Raw genomic sequence first — 27,962 nt, forward strand, 5'->3', positions numbered from 1 at the left:
TTCTGAGATTTCTACTACTTAAATATAATTTAAAACCAGCTGTGAGTAGTCAGCTGATAAATATGAAATCTCAGCAACAAATATGATATACAAAAAAATTTCTTCAAACACACATCTCTAGAATTTTAAACTAGAAAGACAGGTAACAACAACCACCACAATTTTAAGAATGGATACCTTAAGTATAGCTCTTAAATCTTTACTTGCATTCTTCAATTTTAAAAATAAATTTTTATTACTGAATGTTTGAAATTTATGCTAAGTGCCCCAATAAAAACACTGAAACCTAACTTTACACCCCCCCCCCCAATTTAGCCTCCTTTCATAAGTGAGCACCATCTATGTGAGAATAAGAATTTTTTGGGGATTAAGAAAAATATCCTGTGACATTCTTACAGCTTCTAGACCAGAATTTTTCAGCTAGGCTTCCATTTCATGTACAGGAAAATAATCCATTATTTGAAGCAAATAATCAAGATTTCAATAGTTTCAAATGGACAACTTTGAGGGCAAGTCTGTGTCAGTAAAATATCAAGTATAATCTCTGTACATTTATGAAATCTGCACCTTAGATTATAGGAACCTGTGTCAAGATCCATCTGAAAAGACTGATTTCCCTAATCATCTTAATTTTTATGTATGCAGGTATTTTAATATGAAATGTGAAAGTCTAATTATTCTAATTCCTAGCAGGACCACAATTTAGAAATACTCTGCCCTAAGCTGCAAAGTGAAAACCAAGAATAAGAATACCTACCTAATACCTGCTTGGAAAGACATGAATGTAGTCACTCGCTACTGGCTTGGCAACTGATATAAAACATTTGAGACCAAGGAGAAACACATAGGCTTATACTTCTGAAAGGATTTTAAGTCCTAAGCTAATGTTAAATTAAGGCCATTTCTACTGGTAGGCATGCAATAAGAAAAGCAGGTCTAAAGTCAATCATTACTGAAGAAAGAGCTACAGCCAAGTTAAGATACCTGCCCCACTTACAGATAAACCACGATAAAAGACAGAAGCACAGATTCCTTTTAAGTATGCCTAGAAGTGGAGACAGAAAGGAACATGTGGCAGTAAGTAGAGGATGGAGGGTAGGTGAGCTGGCACAGCCACTGAAAGAAAAGTTTGTGAAACTCCTGTCTACATTTAATTTGTGGCAAGGAACCAATAAAGCTGAATGCAGACATAAGTCAGGTGAGTTTTTGCTGTTGAAAGAACAAATCAGACAGCAAAATCTGTCAGACTGACAAAACCAAAAAGAATACAGAAAAAAGCCTACATCTCCATAAAGCATGGAGTTTCTCACTAAAGAATTACACCCTCTTAACAGAGCAAGAGATACCATTATTTGTACTCCAAAGAACACTGAAGAATAATCTAAGCAGCCTTTACTGATGTCTAGAACATGAGACAAATCAGCAGCAGAAAAAGGTCCTCTTCCTTCAGTTATGAAAAAATGGAAAGAGGAATACAAATTGCTTGACCTGTTCCACAAGAACAGAATGTACAATTTGCCATGAGAATGGGAGCAGGAACAGTAACTTTTCTAGAATTACAGTGTCCAGAGCTGTTGGCCCAAAAGCACGCAGCTGGGACGACAAAGTCCGTTTATACAGCCTGATTTTGGAAAGACATGTACCTTTATACTGTAGAAACAAAATTAAAAGTTACCTGGTCTTCAATAAGAAAAAGTGGATTAAAAAGTAGGTGTGGCTATTTAGAAAAAATTTTCCGTACCTGGGTTTGAAGAAATCTATGACAAAGGCTGAGTGACATCTTGTTCATATGATATTATAAATCTCTTATCAGGTGTAAGAGACTATGGACCCGCAGAAGTACACAATGACAAATATGCTCTAAAAAACAAAACAGGGAATGAAATTTGGCTGTGCTCATTCTGCAATGCTCCTGAGAGTATGCTTTGGCACTCACAAACATACAGCTTGGAAAAAAAGAAAGCTGATGTGTGATCTGAGAATCAGTTGAAGTTTGGTACCAAAGGAGAGCAAAGTATGAAGAGGATGCAGATGAATGTGCAGATCAGTGTCTGAACGGTGGTTCAGACATGGGTCTGAACAAAATAAATGAATAAAAGCAATGGTGTGAAATAAACAACAGTTCAGCAGGGACCATGGCAAAGTACCAATGCAGGTTAGACAGTTCTGTAACAAAGGCATAGGTGCCTATAGTAGATGACATAGGAAGCACAAGTCAATGCTATATTGCTGTAAAAATACAAGTAAGTAGCATGATATATAAAAAGCAGTGGGACAGCTAACATTGGAAGAGATAGCCAAAGACAATGGCGTAATTTTCATTATGGGAGCTGAGCCGTTATGAGAAGTGGTTAGACATCCTGTTTGGGCTCATCAGCCTCCCTGAAAAAGTGTGCTTCTGTGAGAGAGGAAAAAAGGTAGAAAGCTGCAGGGATAATACAGCTGGTCTGACTTATTAAAGTGAGTAATATAAAAAATAATGTTGACAAAAATCACACATTGAGAAAAAAAATAAAGTGAGCATTTGGATGAGAAAACAAGTCAGTCAGCTGAAAGCTTGCAATCCAATAAGGAGGAAAAAGAAATAAGAGATGGAGGACATGAAAACTGAAGTAATTCAAGATGATACCTTATGTATGCACTGAAAGAAGAAGATGGAGAGAGATGTGTCTTAAGAACAGCATTACTTTATCAATGTACTGCAACCAATCAGAACATCATTTTGAGTCATGACCTGGTTAGGAACCTGATAAAAATGTTTGGAGTACATTTAAATTATTGCTCAGTTACAATAACTTCAGTATTTTATTTGACTAGCAGTGAAATTAATTTCTATTTTCTTTTCTAGCTTTTTTATAAGGCAGTATTAAAAAAATTCTTGTAAACAACAAAGTAATTAAAAAATTCAAATTCACTTCTAATTTGGGACCTCAATCTAGGTTCTATTTACAGTATTTCAAAGAAGTGATTTTCTCGTAAAATGGTACATTAGAAATGTTCTCAGTTCATAGGTAGCACATATCCCTATACAAATATATAGAGGTACAGGTCTATAAATCATACATTTCTATATACTTGTATTTGTTAACAAACAGCTTGGGTTTCCAAATATTTTCTTGTGATTTATCTTAAAATATCTAATAATATCTCTTAAATAACTAGGAAGTAAACTTTGTTAATGAGGACTCTATAAACTTTCTTTGCTAGATTACACACCCAAGAACACCATCATGTTTTATATTACATTGAGACCACAAAGCATGATACTACCTCAGTTACCACTAAGGGCAAAACTGTCAAGCTGTGATGTTGTAGTGGTGTGTGCATGTGAATGCAAAATGCTGCTCTTAAAATCTTGGGCTTCCCATATACAACAATTTCCATTCAGATACATCCATCTAATTAGTTGTTGATCACTGTTAAATATCTGGCTTAATTAGAACCTGAAGGCTGTCAAGACCTCTCAGAAACACTCAGTATGCTAGGGAACACTCAAGATTCAAGGCCATTTTAAAGGGCAGAGAGTCTTTCTTTTTCACATTGACCATAGGAAACACCAGAGGAAAAAAAGCCTTATGATAAGAAAATGCTGTCCTTGAAATATAGCAAAAATCTTATTTGTATTAAATTAATATCCAGTTACCAAATGAACACAAGGAAGAAGGAACATAAAAAAAGAAATATAATTTATAACAGCTACCAAATGTTTACCTACATTTGAAACAAAATCTCAGGTAAGGTAATAAGATTTAGCACCACTCTGTAAAGCCCTGCAAACAAATAACTAGACTTTCTCCTGAAATACTTTAAAATAACGAAAACATTTCTATTAGTCTCAAATCTTGTTTAAACAATATCTTTGAGGCACAACTCTGTAATTATAGCAAAATGAAAGGACACCGCTAGCAAAAGGATAAACAGTGAATAAATGCGGCATTATATTTGGCTTGAAAATCTGAAGAAGGTGTTGAATCATCAAAGGACAGACTACAGCTATCTTTTGACTGAGTGAGAGGAATTAGGGAAGGAAAATCTAGCCAAGAATACATGCAAACAGCAGCCCAGTCATCTCACACTATTTTAAATCTTCTCCTCGATTCTGGAAACAGAATCTGCTATTTTTGAATGTAATTAACTGAAGATTCTATTATAAGACACTTTACAAAAATTTGATGAAAGAAAAAACCCACCACTAGCTTTAGCACATAAATGATAGAGGAATGCAAACGAAGGCACAGCTACACATGCTTCTATGAATTAAAGTATCTCTCTTGAACAGGAATATTTTCCCAGAGCTCAACACCAAAATGTGGAATTGTCTCAGAATAATTAACCTACTTTGTGATGGTCAGACTACATAAATACTTTATTTACAAGTTAAGTCATCACAGGCTGTGTTGATTGACCTCTATCTAATATCTACTGAAGCTCCACTTTAAGGCTGTAAACTCTTAATACAAGCAAGGATTTTCAAAAGGATATGTACTTGTCATATTTTCAGAAGTACTTGTCAGGCCTAGGAAAACTACTATTTTCTCTTCTAGAGAAAGGCTTAAGCAGAAAGACAGAAGCCTGTCCATATTATATAGTATTAGCAGTTCCCTAAGGAAAGCTCAAAAATTTAACCATTTCCTCAGGACTGAGGACAAATGGGAAAGCGTGAGTATGAGTTCCTCAGTTTTTGAGGAAGTAAAATTAAAAAGAGATAACAAAACAATACTGAATGATGAACCCCCCCCCCCTTATATATAAAACTGGGTATATAAATCCTGCACAAAGGCTTACTGATCATGACCCTAAACTACAGGAATGTCCTTGCAGGTAAAGGAAATGAAAGACTTCAGAGTTGCATTCTTTGAAAGAAGTCTACTATTCAAATAAGCAAAAGCAAAATTCCTTAGCTCAGAACCCTCAAAAGAACATGAAGAACAGCATACCCTAAGGCAGTATGTAAATGACCACAGTTTAAAACAAGACCGCACCCAAAATTTATACACCTCACACTAGATGCCATGATGGGAGAAAAAGACAAGGGAAGGAAAGACTATATAACTGCATTTGGCAAGTGGAATTCCAGAGTGTAAAACAAGGAGTATCAGACTGTGGTATTACAGCTGCTGTTGTTGCATTAAGGGGAATGAGGCAGAGATCATTAAGTTCATTAAATGAGTCAGGATTTATTACACATGTACAGTCAACTATATATCAAGTCTACCTTTCTGCTTTTATACTTTTAAAAATGGCCCACTTACTGAGAATAGTCATTCAGTTCACTATCATTCCTACATTTTCTATTAATTTTCTTACAGTGTTTTATGGCTGGCTGTGAAAAAGTAACTTCTTGTCTGGTAATCACAGTTATGAAAATTTCTATCTGCTTACTCTGCATCACAGGTGAAACTTATTCTGCAGCCAAGTAACCTTCTGATGAAAAGCCTTTGTGAAAAAAGAGTTAAGACGGGGCTGTTGAAAAGGATTTTTGAAAATCAACAGATTTAATGACTGTTACACTATGTCTCTCTTGCATTTTACCTAACCTAATATTTTAAATTCGTTCCCTATTAGGAGTGTAGAATGTGCTCCTTCATGAAAGAGAAAGCTGAAGAGACTTGCTAAAAACAATCGTTTTTGTCACTAGATCATTGGTGTGAGACTGATGTCTTCCGCAGTAGTAGGAAACTGATTCACATTGTGTAGCCTTATCACTACTGGATTGCACTACCATAAGCAAATAAGCAACAAACAATACTGGAATATTAATGCCATACTAATATAGATGTGTAAAAAGAGTTCACAAAATTTTCCCTCCCAATTTTAAGAAAATTTATGGTAATGGAAGTCAAGTTGAAGAAAAGTTTTGTCTGTTGTCATATTAATATAGATGTTATTCTACGTGCACGATCAAGAGAGCAGTTAGACTCATAAAAATACCAAGTTTTCATAGTTAGATTCCTAACTCTTGTAGTCAACTTTGAAATTATTACAAAGATTAGCAAATTCTCATTTTAAGTACTGTATTAACTTGATCTCATTAAGATAGCATTTAAAAACAGCATTCAAATATAATGAAAAATTAAAATTGAAAATTTATATTTTCTGCCAACAAATACAATAGATTTTCTTCTAAAACTCCAGACTACTTGAAGAAAAGCAAAATTACAAGGGAGAAAATGGAAAAGCTCATTTTTGATGAAGAAAATATCCTAGCTTCAAGTGACTGGAATTGATTTTTAAAAGCTTTTCTGTGTGAACTCCCACCCTGATACAAAGGCTAAGTAAATCATGTCATCCTAGCACGCAGTACTGCCTGCTACTGTACTAGGTCCATGGCCTCCTTTGCATCTGTGATAAATCCACACCCTCTGAAGTAGATTTTTAAAATATTCATTACATTCTAAGTTCCTAAAATGGAGTCTTTTATAGTGACCGATTTTATTGTTGGATAATAGTTTCTCTTATTTTAGCTTGGCTCTCTTGAAGCCTTTTTGGATCTAGTTTAGCCAAGTCCAAAGGACGTGAATGCGGTCTTTAGTGTTATAAGGAAACACAGTGAACCACTCTCATGGAAAGAAAACATAAATGCTTTCCTAAAACATGCTTATGTAATTTTCTTTGCCACCACAGACAGTAATAACATTTCGGTGTTGCTAAAGAAATTAAAATGGCCAGAACATAGATTTACAGTAAAAGGATACTGCCCCTCAACACATCAAATACATTGTGGAAGCAACAGTTCAGAAGTCAAGTAGTAACAAACAGCATATGGACCAATGTATCTACCATCCACCTTATCTTGAATAAAACAGACAATATGAAAAAGTGATTAACTCTCTTCTGTTGCTACAATGAGTACATGGCTAGTTCTGGTTGCTTGATACTACCCTAAGCTGCAAGAACTCAATTCCTTTATTCCCACTTGTACATTCTAAGAAAAATTGAGTATACATAAAAATTTAATAACAATGTTCTGCCTACCTGCCACAATGCTTCACAATAAAACAGCATCACAACACCTGCCTCTTTCAAGAATATTTGGTAAGACACCAAGATCAGTTAAACTTGGAGAAAAACTTTAAATATTAACCATAAATGTGTATATAAGAACGATTCAAGTATGACAACAGAACAATGATGTAATTTATGATATCACATCAACAAAAATACAGTCCAAAGAACATATGAATGAATAATGATGTTTTCATGTGCATTTAACTTCCAGATGCAGGAATTATGTTTGAAAACACATGCACAGCTAGAAATCATGTTCCCTCTTTTTAGCCAGTAGCTATAGTCTAGACTAAAAATGTTAGTATGATTTCCTTGGCTAGTGCAGACAGTACACAATGTTGAATCAACATGCCAAAACAAGACATCCTCTTCTATATCACGCAATCCCCTGATACTGCAACAGTACCCCTAAAAAAGATTTGGGGTTACAAGCGTGGAGAAAATTCCAGAATTGTAATTCTTTGTCTTTTATCAATGAACTTTCTGTCATATCCTTTCTAGAGACAACGATTGATATGAGAAACTATGAGTAAAAGGGAAAATAACAAAAATTGTAAATGAAATAATGTAAAATACCAAAATAGTTATCAGATTTCCTAAAGATCCAAAACTAAAGGAGGAAAGTTATCAGGTAAATAAAATTGAGTCCAAATTAAAACTAACATGAGACCATATCACAGTAATAAGTCTTACATTGCCATAGCAAGAAAAAGTTTAAAGATAAATATAATTTGAATGTGAAATTTTCTCAACTACAGTCAAAATTATGAAATAAAAGTATGAGAGAGCTCTTTCTTAATTTGCAAAAAAGAAACAGATAGATGTTGCCCTTTCCTTTTCTAGTTCTGGCTTTTTTACCGCAAACTTGTGTCAAGGTTTGAACTTCTCAAAAACAAGTTTTTTATGTTGTTTCACCCCAAGTCAGTGAATTAAAATACAAAAGAATAGTCTAAATATAAAAAATGCTGTAATTTGGAAAAGCAGGGTTACATTGAATGAGCTTAATATGAAGAATTTTATATATCACATAAAGCACGAAAGAAATAAAGAGCCATAATAACCAGAGCCATAATATTGTTTATATTACAACTTAAATTAACTTTTCAGTTTATTATCAGGGACAGTCTTCCACAACACAGAATACAAAGGGGGATGTAAGATTTTGCTCTAATATTTTGAATATGGTTTCCTTTCCTTCAGGCAATATAATCAGATTAGCTAATACAATATTGCTTCTACAACTGAATACTTCTGCAGTAATTTAATTCCTACTGCAGAACTTTTTTTTTTACTTGGTGAGTATTTCACACCTTAGTTATTTTATTGAAATGAGTTGAGACTTCTGTTTAAGGAGATCTCTTCATCCAGCAGGAGAAATAATTTCACAAGTGTACCCTCTTTGTAAGTAATATAATGGCCTGAGATCACAGTTGTATTACAATGTATTATAAATATCTAGCTTTAAAAATGGATTTAATTTCACACTAGCCTAAAAAGATGCCAAGTCAATACATTTAGCATAGTAACTGTATATTGTACTTGTCTAGAATAATTCTGCATTTTAAATTGCTCTGTAAGGATTCAATGCACAAACCCTTTAGAGTCAGCAGATTTCATTTGGCATTGAAAGGATACTAAAACGGATCTCTGAATGAATACTTCTCAGAAGTACACAGTACTATTTTTTACTGTATAATTATAAAACCATTACAGATTTATATTATAAATCTTTCACTGACAATTTTTTTAAAACAACTATATGTTAATACATTGAATTTCTGCTTCCTTTTATAATTTACCCCTCCTCACAATATGAGAAACTACACAGCGGAATGAAATTCTGTTCCTTTTGAAATCAGTAACCATTGCAACTGAGTTCAGACATGTCAGAACTTGATTTGTTGTCTGTCTGAACTATATTAGCTAGCTCTTTTTATCTTGCTGTGTTATAGCTGTCATAGAATGTAACACATCTACTGTAGCCAAAAGATGCGTGTAAAATATTATATAAATTTTAAAAATGCACTTTCTGCATTATTCTGATGCTATACAATGATTAATTTAATGACTTCTCTGAAATTAAAATTAGTATCATGCAATAAAAAAAATAATTCCAAAGTGCTTAGTTGTCTGACTTCTCCAATTCTTTAAGATTGCAATTTTAAGATGAAGGGGGGAACAGGAACTTACCTACTTGGTACTTTGGGTAATAAGTTGGCATTTGTCCACTACTGCATGATTGTCTCTTATGCCTTTTTCTTATATTTGTATCAGTGGTCTCCCATTGTGGACTTTTTCTTTTGTTTATTCTGATAAGAACTTCAGAACTACCAGCAGGATTGTCATCATGGTTTACATCACTAATAAATTTTCTGCTGTGAAACTGGTCATCCAGCCTTTCAGTCACTTTAGAAGAATTAGATCCTTTAGATGTTTCCATTTCATTTTCTTGTTTCTTTAACGCATTTTGCTTAGTAGAATGGGACCTTAAAAGAGGATGTCTTTTTTCTTCCATATAGGCCTGAGTGCTTTTACTTTCAACAGCTTCGGGAGAATAAATGACATTATTTAACTTAAATGAATTGTGCTGCTCAATATGGTTGATTTTTCTCAGAAATATCCTACAATCTTTAAAGGTTTTGGCTTTCCAAGTATTTTGAAACAGTTTATCTTGGCTTTGTTCTTTTCTAACATTTTGTTGGCAACAAATCGTTCCATTTGTCTCTGCATGTGACTTAAGTATATTTGCTAAACCAGGATGTGGGTTAAAGTCAGAAGATCCCATCATCTGTTGAACAAATGCATCTCTGGCTTCATTTTCAGTTGGCAAGAGGCTACTCTGAGATTCTACCAAAGTCTGAGTGGGCTGGATTTCTACCGTATTTTTTTCCTGGAGCTTGGGCATTTCATCATTGGTTTCCCCACTTGTACTTTTAAACAACTGGCTTTGGCAAAAGAACTGCAAATTTTTCTTTTTTGATTTCCAGCCTCCAGGAGCCTGATTATAGAGCTTTTTTGTTTGTCCCCACCTATCACGCTGTAGCTTCTTAAATTCGTTTCTTTTTAATCTGGCTAATGTGAAATTACTTTTCATGCTTAAGACCGGAGACCTCACCATGTTATGTAATATTTGTAATTTCCCTGCTGGTTTTGAAGGAGAGGATAGTGCAAACTTTTTAAAGTGCTTTCTGAAAGGGCAAGTACTAAGATCAGCTTGTTTAGTTTCCATCTTTATCTCTCTAGTACTAACTACTTCTAAAGGATTGCGAGCATTTGCCTTTCTCACTAGAGAGAGAGACTGTGTTTCTGTAGTTTGCATAAACCAGGTGCAGAGTTCATTCATATTACACTTTTTCTGAAAAAGCATTTTTATAGGTGATGTTTCAAGTTCTACAAGGCAGGAGTCTAAAGGGTTTGACATTTCAGTATTACAGTCTTGTTCAACGGGATCCCTTTTTTCACATACACATTTATCAAACTCATTTCCCCCCACTCGCAACCAGGTATTAGTTATCTGTTCAAATCTATTATTTAGTTCTTCCAACAAAGTGTCACTTGAAGTGGAAGTAGCCCACCACCTGAGAGAGGGATTCAATGAAAAAATGGAATCCGATGATACTTCATTAATGGGCCCGAGTTCACCCTCCTTAAGATCCTTTTTTGCATTTCCTGAATTTCTCAGTTCTGAGGTATCTTTGGATGCTGTGCTCCGATTTGATTGCCTATGTTTTTCTTTTCTATCTTTAGCTTTTCTCAAATGGAGTTTGTAAGATTTATGTAGTAAGGCACTTCTACAAGTAAATGCACTAGAAGATGCTAATGAATGTAAAAAATGCAGTGAAGGTTTTCTGTCTCTAGCAGAATGCCTCAATGGAATTTCGTGTTTTCCTGACACTGTTGTTATAACATTGTTTGATCCATCCTCTCTAGAATCTTTCTGTGTGCTCTTTACTTGACCCATATTATTGCACAGTTGATTTTTTCTCTCCTGTGGTATGTTTTTTTCTAACACATTCTGCTGTTGTAAAGGAGGCAAACAGTTGCTAATACTCACTTTTCTTTCCTGAGGTGAAACTCGATTAACAGTCACTGATATGCCAGAGATTTTTACTTTTGCTGGCCTACCAGGTTTTCGAATGGTGGTCAACGGTTTCTTAATTGGCCGTATAATATTGCTGCAAGGATGTGGCGATGCTAAGTTACTCTTGATAGGTCTGACATAGTCATAACCAGAGACCTCGTTTTCAGTGGAAGAATTCTGTAAGGCTTTTACTATTTCAGTCAAAGCATTTTCAGTTTCTGCATTGCGCCTCGCTTTGCTGTGGTCATTGGCAAAAGTAGAATCAATGTGTTGTGTTGGCAGAATGCTGATTACATTTAGATTACCTTCAGAAACATGCCTCTTGGTTCTTCTTGACCGTCCGAAAACAACTGTCACAGTAATATTTTTCTTGCTGTTAACTTCTTCCATTACTGCTGCATCAGATTTGGTACTTTTACCGTCACTGCTAAGTTCAGGTCTAGGTTCTGTGCTTTCAGTCATGTCTATTTTTGGTTTTGGAGGCCGTCCAATAGGTCTCTTAACTTGCTTAACAACTTGAGGACCTATCTTCTTTGGTCTACCAGGTTTTCTTTTTAAAACTGATTCACTGCTACTGCTTGATTTCTCCACAACTTCATCATTTAGTTTCAAGTCATTTAAGTTAGTTTGATCAACTGGACAAGAGCTTGTAATTGCTTCCGCATAAACACAACCTGACTCCTCCTTGGTATCGTTTCCACTGTAATCACAATCCTTGATGCAGATTGCATGAGAAAGGTCTCCTGCGGCCTGTTTGTCTAACAAAGTGTTTGCGTGCCCCTGAAACAAACAAATATCTGTGCTTCCTTTAGAAGATGCAGCTGCAGATGTCAAAGTATATTTGACTCCTTCATTACTATTAACCTCTGAGACAAACATAAGCTTAATAGGACTAGAGTAATTTAAGGGAGATGAGATCTCCCCAGCTTCAAAAGTTGTATGCAAGTCCATGTTATTGGAAGTTGAACTGGATGAATCAAAAGTCAGAGATTTCAAAAGGCTGTCAGTAATTTCTTGATCTATAACCATTTCTTGTCTGTTTGTTGTCACACATAGAGTTTTGATTTTACTGCTGCTTGGCACATGTGAATGTGGAAGGAAGCTTTGTCCTGTGTATCCCATTTCACTCAGAGTGAAAGGTAAGCCTCTTCTAGCAGCTGGGTTCATAACCTGTTCATAAGCATTATCTTTTAATTTTTGGCTTATTTTGTAACTATCCAGCAATGAGTTGTTAGTCTTTCCGGCTAGGTTTATTGTATCTTCTAAACGTTCTACAACAACTTGCAGATTTGTGTCTCTCATAATTTTGCTTATGTTTATGTCACTGCATCTTTCAGCATGAACATCTTTATTTATTTTCATTTTTTCCAAAATTTCTAAAGGCTTTTTTGCATTGGATGACTTTCTAAACACAATATTGTTCGTTACATACACAGAGTACCATCCAGGAGGCACAATGTTACGTTTAGTTCTGCCCATGATTCCATTACTCTCATCCTTTAGAGGAATCTGATCTGTCTCTCTTAAGGTTGCACAATCTCCTTGTGTTTTTGCGAGTTTTGCCTGGCTGGCTGCAATAGCACTGTTTTCTGAAAGAACTAGAAAGCTGGAGCTAGTCTGAAAATTAGGAAGAGGTAGTTTGAAAGACTCTGTTTGGTGTACTGGAAAGCACATTGGTTTGGTTTGGCAATTCATGCATGGATTACTTTCAAGATGTTGCAAAGCCTCATCTTCTATCACAGTAAAACTGTGTCTTTTATTTGGATATATTTTATCAATTTTCTTTGTAGATTTCTTTGCATTTCTCTCAGAAATTGACTTTTTTCTTACAAGAGTTTCATCAAGGTTTGCAAGCTCCCTCTTGATTTGCAAAGACTGTCGTCGAATGAGTGGTGAATCAGGAGAATTATACATTGCAAATAAAGTTTCCTGACGCTTGCGAAATCTTGTTTGGATAATTTTATTTTCCATTTGTTTATCATGTTGGTGAAGTAATTCCATAAAGCTGTAATCACTTGCCTTAGCACTATGCAAAAGAGAGGTTATGAAGTCTCCTAATTTGACATCATTTTCTGGTGCCCTGTCACTGCTAGAAAGTTTTACAAGATTTGTTGCTATATCTGTAGTGTCTATTGATTTTAACTTTTCATTAATACGGTCCATTAAATCTTGAAAAATGGCAGAATGTTCACCTTTCTCAGCCTTCTCAGAATTCATATAATAATTGTTGTTTTCTTGGTCTATTGATAGCAACGTTCCATCTGAATATTCGGTCTCTTTTCCTCTGCATGTTTTACCTTCATATTCAAATTCTCCTTTGCTTCCTTCAGCTGGCAAGAGGGACGGAGGCTGGCTGATGGATATTTCAAGCTTGTTATTGTCTAAAGTTGGAAAATCTATAACTGATCCTTCTGATGATTCAAATTCTTTACTCTGTACAGGTGATAGTGGAGGCGGTGATGGGCTGCGAGATCTATTCGAATTTTTAATGCTGTTCAAGAGATCAGAGTCCTTAGTTGAATATGTACATGCTGCTGCTTTCACAGAATGCCTGTTACAATTTTGCAATTGTTCAGCACAATACTTATGAGAACTACATGCTTTGTTCACCATTGTCTTAATACATCCAATTGCTACAGCTTGGCATGACAAAGAATGGAAATCTTTAATACAAACAGACAGAGGTGGTAAACAAGTGTTTGGTCTTTGATTTTGTAAACAGCACCTTTTTGTCAGCATATGTCCATTGCAATTGCAAAATGAAATGTGAACATCCTCTTCAGTAAGGGAACTGGGAGTTTCAGAGTGGACCAAATGTGTTTGCTTACAACCGCAAACTATAGGAACATTTTCATCTTGTATTAAAAATTTTAACATAGCCAAAGTCTGTTGCCAGTGATATGAACAAAAAGACTCCAAAACTTTGTTTAATGTTGATTTTCCTTTTTCCAAATTAGCTGTTTCCTCTGAATTTGCATCAGCTGTTGAGCTTGAACTGAAAATGAAAACAAATCAAAACAAAATATAAATTACAGTAAAACACCATATCTAATGTTTGTTATAATGGTTAAACTCAAGCCTAGAAACCTGAAGTTTGCAAAACAGTTCTGTTCTATTTGCACTATTCAATCATACTTGCAAGTGTCACTAGCAATGATGTGCATCTTATCTATAGCAGTGATACTCTTACCATAAGAAAAATAATCAGGAAGAAATTAAGGGACAAAAAGAATAGTTCGAAACATAGCTTCTCGTATCTAATGTAATTACAATAATGTTAACTTTCTGATATTTCAAACTACCTTAGTCACTAATGAAGGAAAACCTCACCAAGAACCTGGGGAGCTTAGTATTACTGTCATTTCACAAACTGAGGCACAGAGCGGATAAATGACTTGCCTAAGGCCACAATACAAGGTTGTAGCAGAGGCGAGAATGGATCCATCTCTCCTGAATCCCACCCTAAGATATTTATATACCAAATTGTATTGAATGCTCTTGAGGATACTCTTAAAGATCCTTCTAAAGACATTTTTATTTATATACTTTTTTTTAAAGAACACTAAATAGGCTAACAGAAAATGGAAAAAATAGCCACTTGCTACTGTTACTGTTCTTTGTGGATAAATTTCCCTTCTAGTTTTTCAATAAATTGCAGCGGTGCATCACAGGCTCTTCATTGCAATATATTACACACACACACACACGTGCGTGCACACACACACACGGTTTTCTTCATTAAACAAAAACAGAGATAATCATCACTGGAATAAATAACTTCTGTGATAAAGGTTAATATCCTTTAAATCTCAAATACAGGGTAGGCCTATATCTAAAGACAACTTCTGAGCAGTTGTTTTCAAAGATATTAATTCAAAATAAAATCACTTATAAAATACTACCTTAACTATTTAATTAATTTCTTATAAATTATTAAAACTAATGTCACTACTTACCTAATCATTTATATTGAAAAGCTGAAAATTTTCCATGGTAGAAATTAATACAGATATTTCTTCAATTAAATACAAATCCTTGTGCTGGATAGCAACTATCAACAGATAGTTAATACCTAATTCAAGTGTTTTACTGAAACCAATTGCATGAGCAGAAAATATTAGAAGAATTCTGTTTTAGAAAAGTATGTATTGTTTAAACATATCACCAAACTCTGAACATGACACTAACTTTTTGCCCTACTATTATCTCCTGTAATTTTTTGCATTTAAGCCTGTACTTTGGAAAAATAGAATTTTGATTGGGTTTACAACTGTATTGATCGAAGAACAAACATATTTAAAATTTAATGTGCTGTGTTTATATAAAGTTACCTATTCATTAATTAGCTCATATCCAATGTTATCAGCATCAATAATAACTTTTAGCTTCAGGTTTCTTACTCGAAGTTATACATACTTCTTATTGTCCTACATGGATTTTAAAGTTTAGAGCTTAAAACCAGCCAACTATGCTTAATAATTCCTCACGATTTTTCCTTCTCCTGCAATATTTAGTACGAAACAGTATATATTCAAAATCAAGCAGCTAGATGGTACTGACTCAAAAGCATAAGATAATTGTGATGGTACTAGCTGAAATTGTGATTATGTTTAAACTGAAATAACTGAATTCTTGAAAAGAAAAAAAACCCTCTTTGCACTTGCAATCTAAAGTAAAAACAGCATTATTCAAGGGCATGTCATTGTCAGGATTTAACTGTTTTTGAAACACCACTTCACTGAGAAGAGTCTGAGTGTTACTCAGTCCAAACAACTCAGGAGTCACGAGGTGTTGAAATGCATCACTATGCTTGTGAAAACAAAGCTTGTTCTAGTAATACAATTATGGATAAAAACTAATTGCCCTCCCCACCATGACTTTAATTAAATAATGTTCTGAAAGGCCAGAGAGAAAAAAAAAATGAACATGGCACTCAGTCTTCAATATTTTGCTTGTAAATCACAGTAAGTGTGTTACATAGATTTTGCTAAAAAGATGGCTATAGTACAGTCTTTTTAGACCAAATCTCTAGACAGGTATCTTTGTCTGTCTAGACTTGCAAGGTATGTCTAATGGAGTTTCACTGGAGAGCTTTAATTGTAGAGGACCTCTATCCATATCTGCTATTTAAAATATGCTCACTGGTGGAAAAAACTTCCAGAGCCCTGAAGCCTTCTCAAAGTCAGTAACCAAAATTTCCAAAGGCCCCCAAGCTGCTTTGAATTTGCTATGTGGAGATCAACCTGTTGCATAAAGTAATAATATCCTGGTTATCACAGACATACTGGATATCCTTCTAATATGATTTCTTTCCTGGTTATCTGCCCTTGTGTAACATCTATAATCTGCTTTCCTTTAGGCATGTGTTAGTTTCTAAAGCTAACAGACAACTTAACTTCATCTAGCCTATTGTAATAGTACCACATTCCAAATGATCTTCCAAGTTTGTGAAAACACATCAACCCTTTACTTGGTCACCATTTGGGAACAGAGCTTATTACGCAAACAAAGATTAAAGCAACACATTTTCTTTAAAGGGTCTCTCTGTAGAGCTGTCCATATATTTAAACAAACTATTTTTTAATAGCCTTTCAATACAATCATGGAATTATATTTCAGTTTCCTGTAATTCCTTCCTATGGCCCTTTAAATTTGTGTTGTCACACAGTAGTTTAGACTATCCTCAAGATAAAAGGCTTACACAATAATTTCATAGAAGGAAGAGCTATCACTTTCATAACTGCATACTCCCTTCATAGAACAGTCTTACACTTCCTACAAAAAAAGAGGGCGAGAGGGGTTAGGAAATAGAGGGGTTGAAAGGTGAGAGGATCAGTACGCACTGCTCCCCCACTACCTTTTGTGCACAATATCTCTGAAGACAAAAGTTAAGCATGGAATGACATTATTTCCCTGCTGGAGGGCAGGGGCAGTTAATACCATGGAGCGGGGATTGCCTGGAGTCCAAAACTGGCACAAAGGCAGAGACATGATAAGGTTAAATACTAGCCTTTCAGCTTATTATTTTATGTATAAAAAAGTAAACCTTTGCCTCCTCCACAAATCCAAAAAACTATCAGGAAAGAGCTCTATCAGAGGACTCCTAAAAGATGTCCTTCCCTAGCGTTCTATCCTCTGTTGTCTCAGCCACAGACAAGATAAATCAATCTAGCAACTTCTTTGCAGACTGGGAACAGGAACAAAACTGGGAACAGAACATACTTTCAAGTACTGATATGAACAGCAGAGAACGATTATAGAAGTTTTGTCTTATAGAAATGTTTGGGTTTTGACTTTACTTAGTAAATAAATCCCTCAAAAAAAGCTATATATTATCTGTAATATATAATAGATAATTTTTAGCTGCAAACTAAAGGATGTAATTGTTATAAAATTAGTTTTCTGAATTTCTTCTCGTTTATGAATAATACATCAATTCTGAGAAATCATCCTTTCTTAAAGCTACTATTTCTGATATATAAAATTATCATAGTAAATTAGTCCTTATGTGCTTAGTTTGTACAGTTCTTGATCTTATGTCACTGCTAATAAACACGTGCCTCAGGAGTAAGTCAAATGAGTCAGTGTACAGGCTTTCGTTTCTTTCTTTTTTTTTTTTTACTGAATGAGCAAATCAATCACACATCAGTGTTGTAAATTTATGTGCAAAAGCATTGAAGTGCTTTACTACAAATTACAACGTAGAAACACGTTAACTAAACAATTAAATTCATACAATCAGATTTAGGAATATAACAACACAAAGAAGAAACAGAATTACAGTACATTTACAACACAAGACAAATACATGGAATTCATTAGAAAATATTGTAATAAATAATTCATGAATTATAGTGCAATTGATTTATGCATAAATATAACTAATTGCCTAAAAATCAGTTGTTAACAAAAATCTGTCAAAAATCAAGGCAGCCACAGAGTTTTACTAAATTACTGCGACAATGGAAATACTGCAATTAAAAAACAAATACAAGTATTTGTACTGTAAACAACTAAAAAAATCAGTCTCACTAAAGTTAATATACAATTTAATATAAAATTGTCATTAGCTACCAGAAATGGTTTAAACAGCTTTACTGAGCAGTAGTTCTAAAAACAGAGGCACTGTTTTTTAATATAAAATACTTGAGAAACATTCAAATAAGTAGAAAGCATGTAGGGCTTGCTTTCGCCTTCATTTAAAATTCTGCTGAAACAGGAATTTTCAGAAATTGTCAATTACTAAGTAGTGACTGGTAACTGAATTTATAAAACAGTTCAAAATGTGTAATTTAAATGACATTTAATGGAATACATAGGGATTGGGGAAGGAGAATTTACACATTTCCCTGCCTTTCCTTAGTTGTGTAATCAAAGGTTAGCCTAATAATTAGAAACAAATAATTCTGTTCCTTTAAACACTTACAGGTTGAGTATCATCTATAAACTATCAAAAAATATTTTAATATACTATTTCTGACCAAAAAATAAATACAAGTACTAAAATGTTGAAAATTAATTATAATATTACATACAAAACTACTGAGTACTGTTAAGTCAATAGTAAAATGATCCCTGATTTTATGAATCCTGTTAATTTTTTGGTCAGGTCATCTTTTAAATGATATAAAAAGAGTACTGTAACTCGCCTTCAATATAAACTTCTGACTCAAATTTATAACATTGTCTGAGAAGTAGAAAACATCAGTATGGTACAAATATTAGGCAATGTATTGAAGTCCCAAATTTTTGCAAGTAAAACTGTATAAAGACAGATCTTGAAACATTTAAGGTTTTTTCAACTTCATTTTTCTGTGAGGATGTATTCACAAATTAATCCTTCCATCCCTCACAAAATATGGCTTAATTCTTTTAAAATAAAAGATGACCCTGACATCTGCTGTTTTGTGACCTCCTTGTTATCAGGTACAGTTCTGCTTAAGAAAAGGATTCATTCTGTAATATGCAAGTAAACCTTAATCACTGAAGAAGATTCAGTATAGATCTGAGAGACCAAAGAACTGAGACACTGGTTGTGCAGTTTCAAAGCATTATTCTGTTTTAAAATGGAAGTTGTTATTTTTCAGTAGCGTTAAATAAATATGGGCTAGATTTTGCCATCGACATTGCAGTATGCTCTCCACTGAATTTAATGGCAAGTTTATAAATCAAATTACCTGATGTGGCCCATATGTAGCTAATGTCCCATTTCATTTATATAATTAACCTATACACATGCAAATTTAAGTGGGGAAAAAAATGTATGCATGTGCACCAAATGTACAAAAGTTGGAGAAAAGTCTTTTTCTATGCCATATTAGATGCATACAGAAAAAATTACATTTTGAGAGGAAAAGGGCATTGATGTTCAGTATTGAATGTATGAAGCAAGCCCCCATTCTTCATATGTAGACATATACTTTGTGATATTACACAAAAAAATTAAGTATGATATCAAGTCCAATGTGAATACTTTGAAATTCATGTAAAAACTGCAATATGAAGGTAATTGGTCTCCCTTAAATTCTATTAAAAGTTACGTATTTAAAGTGAACTGCCTAACTTCTAACTACCAAATTTATAAAGAATTTATATTACTGAAAGTTCAAAACAGCTTCACTGTTTAATATTTGTATTTCTATCAAGACCCTGAACTGCAAATTTGGTTATTAGCAAAATGATAATGTAACTTGGTATTCATTTTGATAAACTGAAAATGTTTTGAAATGTCACAGCAGCAAATACATTACAGTTACAGTGAGGTTTTTCAATAGGAGTGTGACACAATCCTTAAATAAATTTTAAGTAGTCATAACATCAACTAACCAGCACATTTAAACAAAAAAACCCAAACAAACCCAAACCATTCTCAAGCTCATTCTGTGCACATTATGAACATGCTCTAAGTTGCATTCCAACTTTCTTTTTAAACCTTACAAGTTACCTTATTTGTCAAACTAAAAAGGAAAATTATGTTAAAGTTTAAATTATTTTATGCTCTTAGTATTCCATCTTATTTCATATTTAATAATTCTATAACTACAGTAATTTCTCAGGTTTCATAAGTGTACACTTTGTAAACACCAATTTCTTTCTAAACCAACAACAAAATTTTCTTAAAATGATAAAAAATGCAGTTTATGCCTGCTAAACACACATTTTAGTAATGAAATGTTTTTCTTACTTGTATTGGATACTTAAGTAACGATGAACTTTTTTTCTTTCACAGAATGTACTATATCCTACTAATACTTCACAAATCCACTTCCTTGTAAGGAATTAGCTTTTTAAAAAAATCCCTTGCTTTGTATAATCTGAGTTACTTACAATTTATTGCAAGTATTCTGTGAAGTATAAAAGTCTGCTAACCCTTGGTTGTGTATTTCCATAATAAGATGGATTATTGAATGGGTAGAGTGGTTCTTCACCAATTAAAAATTATGCTTCACATGACAAATACTTGTTTTCCAAAACATCTTTATGCTATTGACTACTAAATAAAACCTGAATCTTTTCACCTATTTATACAAGGATTATATTAAATACACACTATCAGAATTAAGTGAGCAACTCTATAATTCTGTCCACAGTGAAAACCCTGAATAAAACTATTTTTCAAAAGGCATGTATGTGGTTTTTGAACTGTATAATTTCACGTTTTCTGTCAGAGTGAGCATATGTATTTCTCACACTGTGTGTGTATACAGACATACATACACACACACAAAACAATTTGCTAACTATTATTCTACACAGGCTTGCTACTATTTTTGCAGCTGCCAGTCCCTGAATCTGTCATATTAAATAAGCCAGTATCTGGTAATCGGAGTTTCTTCTTCGGCGGAGTCTTCAATGTTCCAGATCTCTCTTTTACTTTATATTCTAAAGTGCTGTGAGGTACCCCATAAATTCCTTGTGCTTTGGAAACACTCATTTTCCCACTCATTACCATTGCAATTGCTTCTTCCATTATTTCATGATCATACTGCCGATAGCGGCCACGTTTTTTTCTTGGTTGCTTATTATCTTTACGATCCAAACTATCTTCTGTATTTTCTGAGGTTCCATCTACTGTCCCATTCTTAGCATTAAGACACAAAGGAGAGAGGTCCCCATGCAGAAAGTAGGAGTCAACACTTGAGTGAGTTACAGGTCCAGAACATTCAATTTTGTTCTGTTTAGGGAGTATATTTTTCAATTTTTGAAGCGCTGATCCTTCTAAGACTGAGGAGGTTTTAGAAACGTGGTACATAACATCCAGAAGACCAGCAGTATCAGACTGTGGTTTGGATACAGAACTTATTCTTAGCTGAGGAATTTTTAATTGTACAGTAGGACTTGAAGTTTCATATTGTAGATTTTCACTTTTTTCTTTAAATTGAGTGACCATTCTCTGTAGAGTTAACTGGTGGAGGTAACTGGAAGCTGTTGGGAATTTTAATTCTGAGGTTTCAAGTAGACTGAGTTTACTTTTTTCTGTGCGCTCTGCTTGAGCTCTTGCCCACAAGGCTACTTTTTGTAGGACTGCACAAGTTTCTTTACTGTCTTTAAATGAATAACTATCATTGAAATCTCGAGTTTTGTTTTTAAAAGGTGCAGGCTTTCCTGCTGGTAAGGCTTCTAAGTGGAGAAGTAAAGTTTTTTGAGGTATGCCATAAAGTATGCCTGCTTTATTTATGTCCAGTGCTCCAGACTGAATGTCTTTCAAAGCTTTTGAGAGCAAACCATCTGCAAACTCAGCACTTCTTTCCACATAGTCCTCTCTGTGTCTGTGTAGTCTCCTGGATGGATGGAATGAAACGATGGTAAACTGATGTATGAGAGACTCTCACACAGCTATGGAAGGGAAGGGTCCACTCCTTTATTATACTCCTTGCTTCGGTAACATCACTGCTTCTGATACTTTTAAGCCTTTGAGATGTGGTAGTTAAATGATTATCCTAGCAAAATGTTACAGTTCTGGTAGGACAGTGCGTCAAAAATCATACGGTGGCTTCTACAGCAGCCCTTCCAAGAACTTTATATCCTAGCTCAGTATTTGATAATATTCTCATGTGCTTGCTATATTCCCTTGTTCACATGCTTGCAGAGCAACACTGTTATAAATTTAATTATACAATTAACGTTCCATTAAATACCCAAATCCTGAAGGAGTTTTTGTTAGTAGAAACGTGACGTTACCGCTAAACAAGTAATAAAAGAGTCAACCCCCTCATAGAAAATTTGCAGCAATAAGTACGTAACTACACACAAACATCCCAGACTTACACAAAACTAGGCTTTCTACAACAATAAGATAAAGTGCTGTAGTTAACAATCAAGTCCATTTTGGGAAATTAAAACACAGTTTTAAAAACTTCTAGCCACTATTTACAGCTCTCTAATTACAAAGTCATACTCATTTTAAAACTTTTTCATATCAGCAAATTAATAAAATGCAATTTTACATCATTCAACAAATACTGCTATCGTAGTCCTATTTGTAATAAGTTATTTGGTAAGACGTACAGGTGACAAAAAGGGTCCTGCTATGGCTAGTGGATGGGACGATGCCAAGATCATAAAAAAAATCCAACAAAACAATGCGTTTCACTGGTTTTGTGGTAGCTTTCAGCAGATCCAATAACATTTTTCTTGCTGAATAAAGAAATTTAACCATTTGCCACCACACACCATAGTCAGAACCATGATGTAAGTATAAGTATGATGATTAAGAGCTCTCTCTCGCGCGCTTGCTCTCTCTCTCTCTTATTAAGGAATGTTATAGATAATAGTCATTTAACTTGTTCATGTTAGTTGAAGAATATTTTAAATCTAAATATTAACGTGGTCATTTTTGTCCAAAATTGAAGTTTCCTAAATAAACTCCGAAAGAATATGTTTACATTTTCTTCTACTATCCTATTACTTTTAATGTGTTATGCAATCAATTTTCAGTTCATTTTTAGTAACATGAACTAAAGTTTGGTGATTGTTCTGATAACTTTTCTTTAAACAGAAAAAAAGGAAAAAGACAAATGAAACATATGATATATACATAGACACACACTTATGAGTGACAAAAATTCTTCTGAAAGCAAAATAGGAACCACATGTGTGTGTCAGTATATACAAATATGTTATGAACATAAAACCTGACTTCAGAGAAGAGAAACCTGGATTGTCTTTTTTACATAAGCCAAAGAGAGTCCTAAACGTTGCTTACCCAGACACCGAGTTTTCAGAACACAATGGATCATATTTTGGTTCTTCCAACCTTGCGCTTTTCTTTGTAGAGAGATCTAGCACTCCATCCCCTGCAAAGAACGAGTAGTGATGACAGCAGTTGTTTAAGGATGATCCCAAAAATTTTGTTAGCAAATGTTTGTACCTATGGCACAATTTTTAAGCAGTTACTTTATCATGTAAAATTTCTGACATCTTATTCCTTTAACAGTGTCAGCCGTCAGCAAATAGTTTTATACATTTGATTTGTAACAAAACTTTTTAAAATTAAGAAAAAAAACCACATTCAGAAATAATAGAATTTGAAAGAAGAGTCTGTCTGGAACAGAAACATGTGGCTGCCTTCCTAAAAATCACATATGCATATATTTTGCACTGTTTACTTTCAAGGCAACCAAAGCAATACACTTGATATTATTATTCATATACTCATATTTACATACTGTAAACAAACAAGCCTGATACTGAAGTTAAAATTGACATAACTAAATCATAGGTTTACAGGATAATTCAGGCTACTAGTGATCTCAGGAGGTCTCTAGACCAACCTCCTGCTCAGAGCAGGGTCAGCTATGAGACCAGACTAGGTTACTGGATGAGACCCCAGTAACTGGGAAGAGAGCTTGAGCCCATTATAGAGTTTTAAGCAGACGAAGACCTATGTCATTAATGGTTCTAATAGTTTGCTTATACGTACGTATTCCCCCTGCTGCCCCCACACGTATGTAATAATGAAACCAGAGAAATTGAAAGACCTAAACTGGGGTGGGAGTCCACTCTGTTAAGTCACTGGCAAATGTTAAATTTAAGATTTATAGTTGGCTGTTAAAGTTTATAAAGTATTGAAATAGAAAAATGCATTTTTAAAAAATCAATATTTAAAACCAGTGAAAATTAAAGAAACTGATTAGCACCTGAAATAGTCCTTTTAGTTTTTCTTTTAAAATCACATTTAAATGATATATAAATCCCCTAAATATATTTAATTTTATAACTTTCTTCCTTGGATCACTGTTTCAAACTTGGGCTGTTTTGTGTGCCTGAGCTCTGTGAATCCAATTTGGAGTTTCAACATGTAGCTCAACATTCAACTCTACAAGCAACCTTATGCTAGCCCTTTTTACATTAGTGTCATTTTCATGTTACTGCATATTATTTCTAAAACATCAATTAACTGTATATATTTTCCCACAGCCTCAGATGCAGACATGATGCATTGGCTGAATAATCCAAATGCCAACACTTGGAATAAGAAGTCAAAAAAATTATTAGGGTAACTGTCCTTTATACTGATACTGCACAGAAATACAGTTTTGTGTAATAATAAATGCAGCTATTTGTTTTGGACTGGTTTTAACAGATTTTTAGTGTTTTTCCTCAACTACTTTGTATTATTTGAAGAAGAGCAGAGACAAAAAGTAGCATCGTAAGTGAGCATAAGGGAAAAATATTTATAAACTTGCCACTTGTCAAAGATGCTCCTTTTCTCCTGATTATGTTCCTTTCAAAGTCTTCCTTAACTCTAAGAAAGTTAAAGGAAGGACTAGTTAATGTTAATCAACCCTTCTGATGCAGTGATATTCCAGAAGGAACAGCCAATTAAAAACACTACAGAAATATTCTACAGGGACTACTTGGCCTACCCAGCTGTAAAACATCCCAAATCCCTAAGCTCACAATGTGCCTGAGTCCTCTGTAACAGACAGATTTCATCTGTTGTGTTCTGTCAGTCATACATCTCCCTTTCTTAAGTGTTTGTGTGTTCCCTTTCACAACAGTTTCTCCATCTTCAGTTGATATTCACAGGCACTACGATAAAAAGGTTTTGTCCAGTGATCTCTTCTAACTCACTGGAAAAAAAACTTCAAAGTTCACAACTCATCAAGTTATGAAGGGCTAATCGTCTATCTCTATTCAATCTACAAAAAAATTGAAGCTAACTAGATTTTTAGGAAAAAAAACCCCAAACCTAACAACCAAAACCCAAAGCCTCTTGCAAGATTCCATAATGAAATCTAACCAAAGCAATTTTCATTTCCAATCTTTCAGAACTGGCTTTGACAATACAAGGCCACCAACAAGTTGAAAAATGACTAAAAAGAACACAGTACTGAAAAATGCAGGCCCCTGAAACAAAAAATTAGATACATTTTGGTCCTCCAAAAGGTAACAAGAATGAAGAGTCATTTCGGGTTCAAGACAGCTGGTTTCTCCAACACAGCAAATATATTCATTAAGTATATGACACCTCCCTGAAGACAATGCTTTATGGGAAGATGATCCTCAGTGAAAAGAGTGAAAGAGAACCATGCAAGAAATTTGATATATGTACAAGATACCAGATAAAATCACCACACACCAGGCTTTTATTCAGTGATTTTGCTCCAATTAAAAAGCAAACAAACAAACAAAAAAACCCCACACCACCACAAAACCCCCAAAACTGATGCAGAAAGGGCTGACAAGTCAAAAAGATTCATTAAAAATACACAGTAGCTCCTGGTTTTGGTAGCTCTTCCTGCTTTGTAACAGTATCAATTATTATAATGAAGGAGCACCTATAATTGGTAGGAAAGTGAGAGCATTTGCTATAAAGCTTCAAGACATAATGAAATGCTCCCTAATAAAATGCATGTACGTATATATACACAGTAGAGACGTTCACCTTGGTTCATTAGGTACAGGACCAAAAAGTTTGCAAAAAAGCATCCTACAGGTGGATAATGAACCTTGAAAACCTGTTACTTGCAAGGTAGGAATGGGGTTTTTTTTAAACTGAACCAGAACTTTCTATTTTCTATCAAATCACTCAAAACGGGTATTTAGGCAAGAATTCTAGACAGGAACTGAACAACATCAGGAACAGAAAACCCATTCTATAAGGTGGTTTTAATTAAAGACATGGAATTACTCCCATTCTTCAGATGAAGCCATGACTACTAAAACAACAGTCTTCATAAACAATACTATGTAACACCGGATAATATAGAAAAAAAATTATTAGAAGTTTTTCAGGTCTGCTGCTCATGGTCTTCTAAGGAAGTTATTTCTCTGCAAATTAAATGATTTTGATCTTCAAAGAAATGGCTCAACCTCTGGCTTTTGCTTCTCAGCACCAGATCATCAGGTGCAGCAATATCAAGATATAACTAAGTGTAATCAAAGGTCATCTTCAAAATAATCAGGACCACAATCACTTGAAACTCCTCCAGACTAGTGATGTTAGAGAAACAGAGGGGGAAGAGCAAGTAACAGAAACTGTATGAGTCAGCCTTGAGTACCTACAATCGGTATTTCTGTACTGATTCTAGCAAACTTCTCTGTTTTTTATTGGGCTTCAGGAACCTTCTCACTAGCTATTATGAACTACCTTTTTAGGTCAGACAACCTTCTCTACCCAGTCTCCAGTCATGGGACAAACTCCACTCCTACCACAGGAGAGCACATCAGCCTGGCCACTACCTGCAGCTCATTCCTTTCCTGCTTTCCCAGTAGCTGCTAGCATTGGATTAGGGATCTCAGAGGTTCATCCCTGCCTACTCCAGCTTTAATTTCTGGCTTTTGCCTAAGGCCTTTTTTGAACCCAGTGATGCTGTCCATCTCCACAACCTCCTATCACAGCACTTCCTGATGTTCACAAACTGCTGTGCAAAAAGCAGCTGTTATCTGTTTTTCTCTTCTAAGAAGTTTCAGCAAGCCCTGCCTAGTTCTAATATTGTGAGATTTAGTAAGTAACAACTCTCCCTTTACCTTATCCATCATACTGTGGTAAACCTTAATAAGGTTTTTCATAGCAATAAAATGAAACTGTCTTGTCTTCAACACCTTTCCCCATGATGCCTTGCCTTTTGCTGGCTCTTTTCTGTGCTGTTGCCCATGGAAAAATATTTTCAGAGAACTGTCAGTAAGAATGCAAAAGCCTTTTAGCTACTTAACTACTGCTTTGACTAGCCCCTTTTTGCTGACCTAATGTGCTGTTTTGTAAAATGAAAAACTGCCAGATGAAAGATATATGGCTATATTTTGGGTGTCCATGGCAAGGGCTTGGCAGCACCTGTGAGGAGAGGCGAGGGGCTGTCCTGTGCTGGACACAGTTCAAGCAGTTCCAACAGACCCACTGCAGGGCACAGCTGAGCCCAGCAGCCTTTTGGGCAGAGCCTCTGGGAAAACATACTTCAGAAAGGGCAAAAAGTACCAGATAGAGAGAGAGAAAAAGGGAACAAAAAGAATGAGAAAACAGCAGAGGGAAACCCAATGGGAGAGGAAAATGGCAGAGAGAAACCATTAGGTACAGACTGTTGACACCCCATACCCATTTCCCTTACACCACAGGGGTGGTGGTAGTCACAAGGGAAGGTGGAGTGAAGCTGAGCCAGGGAAAGGGGGGAGGAAAGGTGGTATTGTAATGTGTCTTTTTGTTTCCACTACCTGAATTAATAATTAAATATTTATTTTAAAAGGCAATAACTTAAGTTAATTTTCCCCAAGCAGAGTCTGTTTTGCCCATGATGGCAAGCAGTAAGCAATGACCACATCCTTATCTCAACTCGTGAGCTCTCCTTCCTGTTCTTCCCATTTTCTCCCCTGTACCACTGAGAGGGGCGCAAGCAAACAAGCATCTGACAAGGTATATGTACCTTCAAAAAGC

General features: G+C 34.8%; 2 protein-coding genes across 2 annotated transcripts in view; both read right to left on the reverse strand.

Annotated features, from left to right (window-relative positions):
- Nucleotides 1-6,857: 6,857 nt before the first annotated feature.
- LOC104837636 lies at nucleotides 6,858-13,723 on the reverse strand. The gene is made up of 2 exons (XM_010576889.1): nucleotides 9,199-13,723; nucleotides 6,858-6,925 (listed from the first exon to the last, which is right to left on the reverse strand). The coding sequence occupies exons 1-2, from the start codon at nucleotides 13,700-13,702 to the stop codon at nucleotides 6,858-6,860; spliced, it is 4,572 nt and encodes a 1,523-aa protein (XP_010575191.1). The 5' UTR covers nucleotides 13,703-13,723.
- Nucleotides 13,724-17,693: 3,970 nt separating this feature from the next.
- The window catches only part of LCORL (ligand dependent nuclear receptor corepressor-like), a 31,782-nt gene continuing 21,513 nt past the window's right edge, over nucleotides 17,694-27,962 (reverse strand). Inside the window, exons 5-6 of the mRNA XM_010576834.1 lie at nucleotides 23,295-23,385; nucleotides 17,694-21,870 (exon numbers count right to left, since the gene is read on the reverse strand). Of these exons, the coding sequence (XP_010575136.1) occupies nucleotides 20,838-21,870; nucleotides 23,295-23,385 (1,124 nt within the window). The 3' untranslated portion in view covers nucleotides 17,694-20,837. The remainder of the gene's footprint in view (nucleotides 21,871-23,294; nucleotides 23,386-27,962) is intronic.

The sequence above is a fragment of the Haliaeetus leucocephalus genome, unplaced genomic scaffold, assembly GCF_000737465.1.
Source record: "Haliaeetus leucocephalus isolate CR32 unplaced genomic scaffold, Haliaeetus_leucocephalus-4.0 Scaffold545, whole genome shotgun sequence".
Taxonomy (NCBI): domain Eukaryota; kingdom Metazoa; phylum Chordata; class Aves; order Accipitriformes; family Accipitridae; genus Haliaeetus; species Haliaeetus leucocephalus.